The sequence below is a fragment of the Nannobrachium achirus genome (assembly GCF_963921795.1).
Source record: "Nannobrachium achirus genome assembly, chromosome: 15".
NCBI classification, from domain to species: domain Eukaryota; kingdom Metazoa; phylum Chordata; class Actinopteri; order Myctophiformes; family Myctophidae; genus Nannobrachium; species Nannobrachium achirus.
The window spans coordinates 53484468-53499676 of NC_137822.1; the positions used below are offsets into that span (position 1 = coordinate 53484468).

Sequence of the window (15209 nt, forward strand, 5' to 3'; positions counted from 1 at the left end):
TCCAGGGCGTATGAGTCACACACGCACGCACACACACACACACACACACACACACACACACACACACACACACACACACACACACACACACACACACACACACACACACACACACAATCTCTTAAGGTTGACTTCCCAACTAGGCCAGAGAACAAGTTACAACTGAACATATTACAGTGTACTGCTGTTATTACTAGTAATATTGCTACTGCTACTACTATTTCTGCTACTACAGTTGCTACAACTGAATCAAATGTTAGGTATTATATATTGTTATCGTTATAATTATTATTATCATCATTATAATGAATAATGCTGTTATTATTAGCTGGGGATTGGCCAGTTAAGTTGTTCCAATCCATTACAAGTGTATTCATGTACACACGTCTTCTACTGACCCAGTACCTAAAGCCGAATCATTCTACTGCTGCCAGAGTCAGGTGTCTGAAACACAATATCTAAATGTGTGTGTGTGTGTGTGTGTGTGTGTGTGTGTGTGTGTGTGTGTATGTGTGTGTGTGTGTGTGTGTGTGTGTGTGTGTGTGTGTGTGTGTGTGTGTGTGTGTGTGTGTGTGTGTGTGTGTGTGTTGTAAGTCGAGCTTTAAGGCTACTGTTTCTAAACCTGAGGGTTTGGGCTGACTTCACAGCAGCGGACTACTACTAACACTACATTACTACTGTACTAGTAGCATTACTGTAGCAGCAACAGTAGTAGTAATCAACTAGTAGTATTACGAGTATAGTAACATTATTAAAATGGTATTATTATTACTAGTAGTTCAGCTGATGGACAGATCCACTTTCAGAGGAAGAGCGAGAGAATGAACAGCGATGACCTGTCCTCTACCCTCCCCTCCTCTCCTCATCCTTTGTTCCATTCCATTCTTCCGTTCTTTTCATTCCCTCTCTCTTTCCTTCCATGTCCACACTGACCTCCATGCCCACACCCACCCCAAACCACCCCAACCAGGCAGCAATACAGGCCTGAGGTGCATGAGGTGCACCTTCTCTGGGGCCGGCACACCTCAGTGATGGGGATGGACCCTTCAGTGAAGTGGTCCTCAACCGTATTCATTCAATCAAACCGGGGACCCCCGGTTTGATAATCATTAGGCCCCCATTTGATGAACAAAATCCTCAGCGTGTATTTATAACCCTGAGAGTGTACAAATGGACCCAATTAAAATGAATGTTAGACTGTATCTTTGTGGCTGCCAGTGTGAGTAGGGTCCACTTTTGGACGCTGTTGATAGTGGTGGGCGGCAGTGGCTCAGGGGTAGAGTTGTTGTCTTAGAACACGGAGGGTTCCCATTTTGATTCCGGGATCACCCAGAGTTAGAGTTCTCAAATTCTGCCCGAACCCGACCCGGCATTTTGGGTAGGATAGGGCCTAAAATGTATGCTAACTAGTCGGCCCGGGTAGGGCCTCGGGCCGACTCAGTTAGGGCCGGGCCTTAAGGCGCACCATTTCATTTCTTAGAGCTCCTGCAGAATCACGCCCTGCTAACCGAGGGGCCAAAGACATCAGGTTAAAAAGACATCAGGTCATAAAATGACCAGTATAATGTCAAAAACATTGCCACTATTGGGCTACAACTATTACAAGTACTATTGCTATTACTTATGTTACTTCCTGTGTGTGTGTGTGTGTGTGTGTGTGTGTGTGTGTGTGTGTGTGTGTGTGTGTGTGTGTGTGTGTGTGTGTGTGTGTGTGTGTGTGTGAGAGAGAGAGAGAGAGAGAGAGTGCGTGTTTAATCCTATGGATTACATAAGAGTTAATCTGTCTGCTAACTATACCGGCGGCTAGTATATGTACACAAACTGTAAGTACATGTGTGCGTTTGCGTCTGTGTGTGACTATGCAAACAATAGTTATTGGCATATTAACAGGTGTACAAGGCAAAGCAAAGAAGTTTGTTTATTTGTTTATTAGCAAATTAACAAGCAATTCAATGTGCTTTTTTTGTAGTGGTAGTAGCAGTAATATGTTAATGTGTTAGTATTAATAATGTTGTGGTCAGTGGTGTAAAGTAACTAAGTACATTTACTTAAGTACTGAAGGCCTACATAGGCAAAATTATGAGGTATTTGTACTTTACTTCAGTATTTCCAATACTTTTACTTCTACTCCACTACATGTCAGAGAAAAATATTGTTCCTACCTTTTCTCCACTACATTTATTTGTAAACTTTAGTTACTTGTTACTTTTAGATTTTATTAGCCTATTATTACAAAACATAAATTACACACACTACATTTTGATACCAATAGGCCTACTTTTGTACTTATACTCAAGAAAATGTGGAAGACTGGACTTTTACTTGTAACAGAGTATTTCTACACTGCAGTATTGATACTTTTACTTAGTAGGGAATCTGGAGATGGTAATAGTAGAAGCTGCAACAGTAGCAATGGTGGTACTATGTAGTAGGCAGAAGAAGGTACAGTGGTGGCATTATTAATTAACCTATAGCATAAATATTAGTAGTAGCCTAGTAATAAAGTACACTACTACTAGCAGTAGCAACAGCAGCAGCAAGTGGTGGCAGTAGTTCTAGTAGTGACGTTATTACTAAAAGTAAAACTAAAATTAAAGTATCCTCTAATATAGGTTACTACTAGCATTAAGTAATGTCTCTAAGGCTCTGAGCAGCAGGTGCAGTTTAATATAGCGACACTTCCGGCCGCGCGAGACGTAAATAGAACCTTGTCATCATTATTCTTCGAACAAGTAGCGCTACATACATTGTATCGCCGCGCGAGCGACGAAAGGGGAAACACGAATTATATGTTATTTCTTTAACTTTGAACCGTGACATAATGACATTCTCTCTCTCTCTCCCTCGCGTCTCAGTATCTAGCTTGCTCGCTCCCTTGGTCGGTCGGTCTCTCTCTCTCTAGCTCTCTCTCTCTCTCTCTCTCTCTGTGTGTGTGTGTGTGTGTGTGTGTGTGTGTGTGTGTGTGTGCGTGTGTGTGTGTGTGTGTGTGTGTGTCTCTCTCTCTCTCTTACCTTCTGCGCGTCCATTCTCTCTGCCTTCCTTTCGGAGGACTTTTTTTTTCTTCGAAATGTTTTTTTAGAGAACGATGTAAACGACAGACGGGAGATATGCCTCCGCCCCGCCCCCTTCCTTCCTTCCTTCTGCCCGGTGGACAGCAGTCTGCGCGCATGGGCGGTCCGGTCCGGGGCTCCGTTCCGTTCGGTCAACGGGGACGCGCGTTGTGTTCAAGGTGCGCCTGAGAAATGGAACGTATAGGCTTACCACAGTGTCCGTTATATGAGAGCACTCGGAGCATCCCACCACCCAGCTTCAGTTCCTGACTAGGGATGGGGACGATCTGGAAATGTTATGGGACGTTAAAGGAGTAGTTCACCCCCAAAATGACTTTTTTTTCTATTGATTAGTCACGCCATGGACGGCATGGAGAGTAGAGTTCAATAATATTTTTTGTGTTTTGTCGCATTCCTAAGACAAAAATGTGATAACAATAAATGTACCCCCATTCGTTCCGGATGGTGACCCGTTTCGAAACGGGTCACCATCCGGAATCAATGGGGGCAAATTTAGTCGAATCAAATTTTTGTCTTCGGAATTTGACAAAAACCAAAAAATATTATTGAACTCTACTCTCCATGGCGTGACTAATCAATAGAAAAAAAGTCATTTTGGAGGTGAACTACTCCTTTAAGATTTTTAACATAGTACATTTAATTTCCTGTGTTCTGGTGAATTTTGTACATGTTTGATACTTTTATCAGGCTTGCTTAAAGTTGCTTTACTAGCATGGGTACAATTTCAGCTTTAAAATCCCAAATGTAGGTGTACAGATTTGATGACTGAAGCAAAGGACATTTGACTTCTCATCTTTAAGTCATTAATTAAGTGAATAACTGTATGATCTTTCTTGCATGCATTGGGGGATCTGGGGGGTCCTCCCCCAGAAAAATAATAATAAAAATAACATAGTAGATGTAATTTCCTGTGTTCTGGTGAATTTTGGGAGTTTGATACCAAATCCAGGAGAAATCCAGGAGATTCCCAGGAGATGGGGTCAAAATCCAGGAGGCTCCTGGGAAATCCAAGGGCATTGACAAGCCTGTGACCCAAAATAAAATCACTCTACAAGAGTTATGATTTATGGCTATGAAAATGTCATGATGTCACAAACTGCGATTTACGATATTATTGCGATAATATTGGATATAATCAAAATATCCAGCATCCATTATCCTGGGGCGGAACATTTGCCCAAAGAGTGAAAACAAAAAAAAAACAAAAAAAACTGTATAGTTTGTTATATCCTGGTCCGTTTTAACAATTATATATATATATATATAGGGGTTTAAAATGGTACCAGATATGCAGCTCAGCAAATAAAAGGTGAATTGATCGCACTCCGCTTTAATGTGCACACAAGTGACACAACTTAATAACTTACTGCAAATCATGCATTGCATACACTTTATATATTTCATAATCTGGATCAATCAATAATAGCCAAACACAGAAATATAGTCATCTTATTTGTGTGTCACTAGGTGAACACGTTTTATTTTGTGAAAATGCATAGATTCATAATCAAGAAAAAAGAAAAGAGAAAGAAAATAAACATTCAAAAATCTAAAATGATTATGGCACATTCTGATATTCACAAGCAAGCACACACACACCACACCTATGGCCAGGGCTGAATGGGTTGAAAGGTTGTCTGGGAATAAATGATTTGCACCAAGTAACACAATATAAACAAGATAATATGGACACACATTATACAATAGAAAAATAAGTAACAATAAAAGAAAGACACGTGTAATATTACAGTGCAGCGGTTTTTAACCGTGATTTAAAAGAACCTGGCATTGCAGCAGACCTGCAGTTTCCTGGGAGTTTGTTCCCAGATATGGCACTGTTTACTCCACGTTTAGATCCGATTCTAGGGACATTAAGGAGGCCCAGATGTCCCAGATGATGCGAGAGGCCCTGGTTGGATCATTATATTGCACAAGATGAGAAACGTATTTTGGCCATAAACCAGTCAGTGTTTTATAAACCAACTGTATTATTTGTATTCAATTATTTGACACAAATCTAATAACTGGAGTGATATGCTCTACTTTCTTGGCATTAGTAAACAGCAACATCTGAATCAACTACTAGTCGCCTGAACAATATTGTTTTAGGGAGAATTGTAAAGACACCATTACAGTAGTCAAGCCTACTGAAGATGAATGCATGTTTCTAAATCCTGCGGAGACCTAAATCCTGTAATCCATGATATATTCTTAAGATCCTAATGTCATAGTACAGTAGGCTGATTTACGGGTTAAGGGACACTTAACATGGTTTGTATAAATAATCACTCAAGCTTCAAATTGACATTTACACAGAAACCCGATTCTGATTCTGAAAGACCCAACACACCCGCACACACATACGTACATATAAAATACACACTTCATACGATAGGCGATTCGTTTCCTTATATATAATCGGACAAAAATGATTTATTAACAGAATCTTTGGACATGAAACTATACACTTAACTATAGTTTGAGGCAGGCAAAAAAGTGTGTCTGTATAATCTTATATATATAATATATAATCTTTTGTTATTTTCTTTTTTTCTTTTTTAAACAGGCTTGCTTAAAGGAAACCCCATCACACAGGATTCTGGGTAAGGTAGTCCTTTTCCTCCAGGAGGCCAATGAGCTGGCAGAAGCTCTCTCTAACGGCGGCCATGTCGTCCAATGAGGTGGGCTGCAGCACCCAGCTCTTGCCGAGCGCCAAAGGTTCCAGTTCAAGGTACTTCCTGATCTGAGGGAATGGAGAACCGGGGTTGTTTTTAGAACTAGAACAAATACTTATAAGCAGGCTTACTAGCAATTACTTTCATTGAGCGATCAGAAGAACATTCATAGAATGACATTAGGGATGGGATATGAACATTTCATGTCACGATTATTGTGACCAAAATAATGGCGATTTACGATATTATTGCGATAATCCATATATCCCCGACATCAATTATTCTGGGGCGGAACGGTTGCCATAAATAGCACGACGGAGGACAATTTCACGACAAATTAAATCTCCACGATACGATTATTGTGAGTGTTCTTTCATCAGGATAAACGATACTAGCGTATTATCGTGCCATCCCTAAATGACATTAGTCATGCAAAGATATTTATTCTTTTGGCTGGTACCTCGTGGGCACTGCGTGCGGCGGGTCGGTCCGTGTGATTGGCCAAGATGAGGAAGGGCAGGGTGCAGAGCTGAGGGTGCTGAAGAGCCGAGTGAAGCTCAGATCGGGAACTTTCCAGAATGGAGTCGCTGGACGCAGAGTCTATGACGAAGACCACCGCCTGGGTTCCCTGATAGTACCTGGACCAGTACTTCCTAATGGTCTCACTGCCTGGTACACAAGAGAAGAGTATTTCAACCCATTTAGGCCTAGAATTATTGAATGCTTTAACCAGTGAAAAATAGCAGGTATTGCTATTTTTGAAAAAGTCGTGAAAATGTGTGCAAATCTTTGAATATATGTATTTTTAAAGCGAACGTTTTTAACTCAAATTTTGTTTCTGGGGGGTCCCTGGAACTAAATATTTTGAGGTGGGGGTCCATGGCCAAATACATATCATTTTGGGGGTCCTTCACATGAAAAGGTTTGAGAACCACTGACATAGTAGTCTCTCAAGAACAGACTAACTGAGCTCCAGTTAAGTGAAAAGGACCTTTTCTTAGACGATGGCTCGCCAGATTGCTGACATAGAAACATAGGTTTTTCAAAAAACCTTAGAAGGATTCAAAAGACACTTATAGAATCGGGTCAAAATTCTAATTTTCACGATTTTTCAAAAATAGCAGATCTACAAGCTCGCAGCGGGGCACTCGGTGCCGCGCTGTGAGCTTGTATATCTGCTATTTTTCAATAGTTAAAGCATAAAATAATGATACACAATAATGTCTACCCGTTCTAAATGGGTTAAAAGATATGTTTCTAATCCAATTTGTAATGAATCTACTTTCAAATAGGTAAGTAAGTTACTAATGATATATGTACTATAAACATGGGTTCTATGATAATACCTGAACCAGTACACTAATGGTCTAATTAACTGATACACAACTTAAGTAGAGCATTTTACATTTCTACACCCAGTACTTTTATAACATTATTTTAGTTAGATTTCAGAATTCATGCTTTCTGCCTGTACCACTCTCTCTGCTTGGGGTCACTGTAAAGCCCGTATCATAGTCGGGTCCGCGGTGGAAGGCTTTACACCGCGGTGTAGTCTTTTCGAGTCTTTTTGAGTCATGAAACTACAACGTTACATCATTCCTCACGGTGGAGAGCTTTCCACCGTGAGTCCCAACACGTCTCTCTGTTTTTACTATCAGACAGGCAGGCTCTACACCCCGTTCACTGATTGGTCGACCTGAACCGGTCTAGACGGGGTAAAGGACTTCACCATGGGCCGTGACTATGATGGCCTGCACTTATTTTCTGACTTGAGGTGGAAAGCTTTCCACCTCAAATTTGCGGTGGATAGGTCTCCACCGTAGACTCTGATACGGGCTTAAGGGTCAAACACATAAGTGGCTTTTGATGCTCCACTTTCCCTTCCTACCCTTAAGCCCTATCTTCCCTTTAGATTCTGTGTTTTTAACTGAGGGCCCTATTTAGACAGTCTATGGTGCATCGGTCTAAAGCTGAGCCTTGGTGTTGTGAGGATTCACACGTGTCCCGACGATCCCAATTTTAATAGTCAGGACACAGTGAAAAGTAAGGCATATAATCTCTTAATTAGTCATGGGTGTTTTCGGCATAACAATCTATTGAAATTGACCTAGCAAAGTCCTTTTGAAATGGAATGACGCAAGAACATCTTTGATGAATCCTGTACGAAGGACAACGTCACCTAGACCTGTGAGTTCAAATGGACACCATCCATCAAATTATAATATTACAGAGGGGAAAAGAATAATAATAATAATTAGTATGAGAATAAATATATTAACTTATAATATACTTATATATTACCTCCCAGTTCTTTAACATTCAAAATGGCATCTTTGAACGGAATGCTCCGGATGTCAAAACCTACAACACAGAAAATAATTGCACATTTATTAAATGGTAACTATTATTATTATTATTATTTTACCATAATTTTGCAATTTATTGTCTAATCAGAACCAGAACCAGCACCTGTGGTGGGTTTGATGTTATTGATGTTAGCGTTCTCCTGGCAGAGTCTGGTGAGGAGTGAGGTTTTGCCAGAGCCAGTCAGTCCAATGCAGACCACATCATATTCTGGTTTGAGAGCAGGAGGATCCTTACAGCACAACGTCCTGAAACACTGACAAGACATAGCACTCATGTTACTACGAATAGTCAGCTGCTGAAGTAGTAGTAGTAGTAGTAAGATAAGACGAAGATGGGGGCGCCCGCTGGCCTGGTGGTCAAGGTGCATACCACATACTAGGCTATGATGCCTGCTGGCGTCACCGGTTCGATTCCCGATCCGGACGACCTTTGCCACATGTCATTCCCCATCTCTCTCCCCATTTCCTGTCAGTCTACTGTCCTATCAATAAAGGCATAAAAAGCCCAAAAACAAAATCTTAAAAAAAATAAAAATAAGACGAAGATAATATATACTTTAAAATGAAAATTCATGTCACCAGTTTATAGGGATGGAACGAGATGAAAAGTTCATGTCACGATAATTGCGACCAAAGAAATAGCGAGTTACGATATTATCGCGTTAATCAAAATATCCCCAACATCCAGGTGGAACATTTGCCAAAAAATAGCAGATCTATAAGCTCTGCGCCGCATTTTGAGCTTGTAGATCGGCTATTTTTTGGCAAAGATTTGGTGGAGAGTTAAAAAAAAACAAAAAAAAAACACTGTATGTTATTTCCAGGTCCGTATTACCAATGACCAATTATGTATGCGATAAGGTCTTGCTGCTCAAATGTTTTTTAAAACATTCTTCAGAGCAACGTTTGGTTGTAAATGTCGCTGTGTGTTTGTTTACATGGTAGACATGTTGGATACGGCACGAAATCCACGCAGTGCAGCCTGAATACAGCAGCTGCTCTGAGCCTTTGATTAGGCAGCGGTGAATTATAGAGCGGAGCGGTCATTATACGCTCATAATTCACCGCTGATTTCAGCGCTCGACCAATCAGAATCAAGCGTTCAACCAAGCCGGGTAATAAAGAGGGTTTAAGTGGTAGATAGGCAGCTCGGGCAAATAAAAGGGGAATTGATCCCATCCCTCCCAGTGTAGAAGGTGCATTTCCAAAGAGAGACAAACAAGCAAATGAGGAAAAAAAAAAAGAAAAAAAAAAAAAAATAAGACTGTACCATCAGCACCCACACCCTAGGTGGGGTGGGCGATAGGGCCTTTCTGTGGTGAGTTTGCATGTTCTCCCCGTGTCTCCTTGGGCATAGGCCCTCACACAAAAACATGCAGTAGTCCTGGTTTCTATACCATCTCCCCCTAGCCAGCCGGGTGCTCCCCAATGTCCCCTGGCGCGGCAGGGGGAGAGCGGAAACCAGGACTACAGGTTAGGTAGTCACCGGGTGAGAAAAATGGGTTGCAAAAACGTGGGATAAAAAACATTAAAAAAAAGACTGTACAGTACAGTATAACAGAGAGAGAGACTTTCTAAAATGCTCAGCATTACACCTAGGTAGTATAAATTAACCATATAAACTGCTCCTCCGTCATAAAAACAAAACACATACAGAGGATGACCCTCGTCTCATCAGTCTCTATGGATACATCAAACAATCATTCTTACCGTATCAAATCCCAGTTTTACTATCCAGACAGTGAAATGTACACATTCTGCCATGTTCTTTCTTTCTTTCTATCTATCTATTGCCATTCTTCTGAAATGCAAACCATTCTTTTCAATAAATAACGGGAACGGGAAGTTGTGGGGTGAATATTTAACGCTCTTTTTCTTCACCAGAGGCGTGAAGTTCAAACCCTTGTTAATCTTTTGCTGAGGAAGGTGGAGAGGACGGAACTCACCCACAACTAACTGTGACGAGTCCCTAACAGAACAAAGTACAATGTGTCATTTTGTTACTTCTGGAGTATTTGGAACCGCCCAGATACTTCAGGGTGCAGAAGACACACTGAATCCGGTGTCAGTTGTCAAGTCAACACAGTTGCATCTGATACTATTGCATGGTGTCATATCGCTATTTCTGATTGGTTTAACTCAACTTCATGCAAATGAGGCCATCTCACCAAATCCAGTCAAACTGTTACTAGGCAGTGTTATTTTTTTAAGATATTGTGGGGCTTTTTTCTGCCTTCTGTTGGTATTTCACAGAGGAGAGACAAGAAACAGGGAGAGGGAGTGACATGCAGCAAAGCTTTTCGGTCAGATAAGGATTCAAACCCACATTAGTCAGGCTGCATTAGAGCTTGTTTTAATGCTTCTGGTTACAGTTCTTTTTTTTTTTGCCCCGGAATGCTCCAAAAACAAGTTGCAACTTGCGACCAGTTGCAAGAAATTGCAAGGGTCTGAATAGACCCGTTGCAGGTCAACTGCTAGCAGTGTTGCCAGATTGTGTGAGAGACATAAGCCTGGTTGATCACCAACATGGCAATTAGCCAGTAGCTATGCCCCTCCCAAAAAGCTTTTGTCCAATGCTAGCTTAGAATAACTTCCTGCTTGCCAGGGTTTTCCTTGGCAACAGGGGCCTTGGCAAGCTGCCGGTTGCTAAGCTAGCATTGGACAAAAGCTTTTAGGGGAGGGGCATAGCTACTGACTAATTATTTGGTGCAGTAGCAAACACGAATTCTTAGGTATTAAACTTTAAGACTTTATCAGTCACTATATTATTGTGCTGGGGAGTTTCCTTGCAGAAAGACATCCCCCTGGTTGTATTTTGGTTCTGTTCCACACTTTATGTTGACATTCATTCGTTGGAGAGACGTTTTTGTCAGGGGGATCTGGCCAGAGCTCTTAATTGCTCTCTTTGAACTTAAAAGGGGTTGTGCACTGGTTATTTTGGGCCATAAAAGTGTCAAGTGCTCGTTAGTGATCGCTCTTATCGATGAAAGCATCAACCTGTTTGATGCCTGTCATAGAGGGGAGGAGGAGGAGGAGGAGGGGGGAATGTGTTTGTAATATATACACACAGACTTGCCTAGTTCCGCTTTAACTGTTCGACTGAAAAATACAGTACAGAAGAGCCTTACGAGCCCTCAAGCTCTGAACGCCACCTGAGGGGTGGTACCCTACCCTCCCCTGCCCCTTCCTTGTATATACTTACTGTTTGTTTAGACTTACTGTTTTCTATTTTTTCCCTTTTCTTTACATATCTACTGCATAGTACTGTGTTCTATTTGTCTGTCATTCAATGTTATATGAGATACTTTAATGGTTTCCTGTTGAAATAAGCTTAGTCTTTTCATGGATCTCCTTTTAGTAGACCTTGTACCAGTGAACTGTACCGTCATGAAACTGTACATTTTCCTATGCAAACTTCTAATAAAGCCTTCAATCAATCAATCAAACAAACAAACAAACAAACAAACAAACAAACAAACCACTACGTCCGCTGAGAGGCACTATAATAGAGCATCCCTGCTTGCTTGGCTTTCTCAGGGGGAAGACAATGTGTTTTCTGACCTCCAGGCGAGGCAAGTCACTTCTTGTTGTAATCCACTAGTGGTCATAACAGAGCACAGGATTCTAAATTCTCAATAGAGGAGCAGAGAGACCACAAAATACAATTGTTGTGTTAACTTACATACTACTAGTAGTACATAATACACAATACATATTACTAGTGTTAACATGCTCTACCATACAGACACAAAAAAACTTAAAATAGTGTTACAGTGTGTGTGTGTGTGTGTGTGTGTGTGTGTGTGTGTGTGTGTGTGTGTGTGTGTGTGTGTGTGTGTGTGTGTGTGTGTGTGTGTGTGCGTGCGTGCGTGCGTGCGTGCAAAGTACACACATAGTGTAGCTTTAACATGTTACCATATGTTACTCACCAAGTACTCCATCCTTAATGAAGGTTACTTGGGGTGAAAGTCTTCCTTGGATTGTTCAGGGGTGAATAATCGTCAAAACGCGACGTTTACGTAAAGCACGATACTTAAGACATTTTGTGAAGAACTACACAGAACTACAAAGTCCACCCGTCCATGTTCCACACCGTTTCTTGTCCTTAAAGCGTTAGCATAAGGGGTAACAACATGCTAACGTTCCTCTGTTGTTTCTTTCTCCCTCCCATTCGAACAAAAAAATAAAATAAATAACCAGCAGTGTCACCCAGGCATCGCGGTACTGTTTGGTTTATTTAATCGTTTTTCCACTGCGTGGTTTTGACGATAAATCGGCGTTTTGTTTTAACTTCCTAGAAGAAAACACAACCATAACAAACACCCTACAGGCGTGCTCGTACCCGCGACGGTGCGTCACTCTCAGACCCCGCCCTCATTCCACAACTCTTCCGCGTGTCTGTGGCGCGCGCGCGCGCACACACACACACACACACACACACACACACACACACACACACACACACACACACACACACGCACGCGCGCGCGCGCGCGCATCTGAGAGAACAGCTGATGGGTGACACAACCGAAGATGTAGTTGAAGGCATATCCCACAATTGTAACTAAAGTAATTTATCACCCTCCCACAGTCAATAAATAAAGACATTAATATACATTGTATTTATTTTTCGTGTCTTTGTGCAACACATATCATATTAGTTACATATTATAATTATGTCCAATAATTGTCCTGATTGGACAATTATACTGGATTTGAGGATTGGTCAAGTTTCACATGACATGACATCATAGTATAAATATATGACAGAATTCTTCTGCAACAGTATTTTCTAGTGTGAACTGTGATGTGAGCGCCTTAAAGGCTTAAAGGAGTGTAAATCCCTAACTTCCTTTAAAACGGCTCTGAAAAGCCACTTACAGGCGGCTGCTACTCGAAACTGGTAACAATAAAACTAGTTAGAGCAGTGTTTCTCAACCTGTGGGTCGGGACCCCCAGGGGGGTCCGCAAATTATTTTGGGGGTAACCAGATGATTAACTTAATGTGCAATGTTGTTTTCTCACTCAACAGTAAACAAACCAACATAAAGTTTAAGTGTATAGTATCTGCACATTTCTAAAGTGACAATTTAAGGACTTTTTAGGCAGAAATTGTGAAAATAGACAATCTATAATATATGCTCACAACGCCTTCACGTTGCTTGCGAGGCGTTGTGGGCATGTCGATCTGCTATTTTCACCGTGTCACAAAATGTAATACCTCAACTCTTAGTGCTCGTCAGGGTGGGAGTTAAAATATTATTTTGGGGGTCGCGGCATGAAAAGGTTGAGGACCACTGGGTTAGAGGGGAGTGTGGGGGGTGGGTGAGAGAGGGTGAAAAAAAAAACAGACAATCAGATACCATGCACCACATGGAGGTCTTAAAACCATTAGCACCGGGGACCTACAGTACTCACCACATTCTCTTTAACCACCTACTGTATGAGCACTTGTCCTGGGCTTACATAGCCCAATGGGACATGTCTAAACCAGCTTTTATTGGAGGGTTTTCACCTCAGACATGGGAGAGGGGAGAAGCTATAATTCATCAGGTCAGGTGCCTGGGGGAGCTATCCAGTGTTGGATATCCAGTTGATAGATTCCACTATGGAGTATCCTATAAATTGCATGTACTGGGAGAATGCCATTTTATTAGACATTGTAATACCCAGCAGTCTGAGTTGGTTCTGTAATACGTTGGAACAAATCGGTCACGGGAACATATTTCACATACATATGATTAACCCAGTATTAGTGATCGGCTCCGAACCAATTGGATCCCAGAAGTAATTTAACAGGTCCATTAGGTTTGGGTCCCCTCACTTTTTTTCAAATGTTGGAATCAATTCGGATCCCCCCGCCCCAACTTGCCTCGACTACCCACCCGATAGCAACCCCTGCTTTGCTACACTCCCGCACTGGCCCCCTCACTGGGCCCCTCTCCCCTCTGGAGGTGCCTGATCCTCCAAGGTGACCTCGCCTCCTGAGGCAGTTGACAATGTGAAGCAGTATCTCTTAGTACTTGAGGAATTTAAATGAACCAATAAAGCTACTTTAAAATTCATCATGCACTCAGCAATATTAAGTCCACCAAGCATCATGAAAAAAGCAACCCTACTTTGACCCCTCACATAATTGCCCAAGCTGACCACAAAAGATGCCTTGGTTTACACAGCAACATTCAAGAGATTTGTATTGACAAAGCTTAAATACGATTAAGAGGTTTTGGTTCCTCAATATTATAGCAGCAATAACATGGGACCTGAACAGTCTTAACCTAGCCGTCTAGTAATACTAGTAAAGTAGCATTAATATTTGACAAAATGACAACATACAGTATATCTGACGTTTGAAAACACGACACAAACTGAAGTCAGAACTTTAACATTTTAATATGAACATCCAACGTACATGATATCAGTGTTTATAAAAATGTATCCACCGCCTGACATCACATACGTAACTCAGAAAGTTAAACCTTTTAGTTTTAACGGTTAGTATGGTGACTTTGATGTGGTCTGAGTCAAGGTCTGTAGTGTTGGGGCAAGGTCACACAGTATGCGTTAGCTCAGCATCCCGTTCACTTCCCGTCTATGGGAACAGAGAGGTGGAGCTTTATGTGTTGAACATGTCTGAAACTTGGGAGTTCAACATTCGTGAAAAAACAGCCAGCACTCAAGGAATATCCGGACGGGTCCATTGTGCTGTCCAGAAGCCTTCCGGTTGGTTCCAAGATTTCTAGCGGAAGTGCTGCGTTTAACGGACGTTACGTTAGGGGAAAACCGGGGAAACTCACTTCCGGGGAAGCTCACACGGCGGAAGTTGAACGCTTTCTGCCTTATATTGTCACCAGGCTTTTCTCTTCGCAACTGAGTAAAGCCTGGCTATGCGAGGCTAGTCCAGAAGAGGTAATTAAATAAACCATGTGAAAAGGATATTCCTTGTGTGCTGGCTATTTTTTCATGACATTATCGAGCCGTGCAACTTAAATACTTTTTTTAAACTGGAGTGTTGCAGGCTTTCTGCTTTGTTGCAGTCATCTCTCTCTAGTTCAAAATTCGTGAACATTCGTCAACCAATAGGAAAGAAGGACAGC

General features: G+C 41.6%; 1 protein-coding gene across 2 annotated transcripts; it reads right to left on the reverse strand.

The window, feature by feature from the left end:
- Positions 1-4518: 4518 nt before the first annotated feature.
- Positions 4519-12445, reverse strand: LOC308299321 (ADP-ribosylation factor-like protein 15; the record flags this gene model as incomplete). 2 transcript variants are annotated; one of them, XM_080743077.1, is made up of 5 exons in its annotated part: positions 4519-5814; positions 6207-6415; positions 8048-8107; positions 8216-8366; positions 12042-12445. In XM_080743077.1, 5 exons carry the CDS (start codon positions 12051-12053, stop codon positions 5659-5661), a joined length of 588 nt encoding a protein of 195 aa, XP_080599203.1. In that variant the 3' UTR covers positions 4519-5658. The 2 variants fall into 2 exon arrangements, with proteins under 2 accessions (XP_080599203.1, XP_080599204.1); XM_080743078.1 differs by lacking the exon at positions 12042-12445 and having other exon boundaries at positions 8216-8378.
- Positions 12446-15209: the final 2764 nt, after the last annotated feature.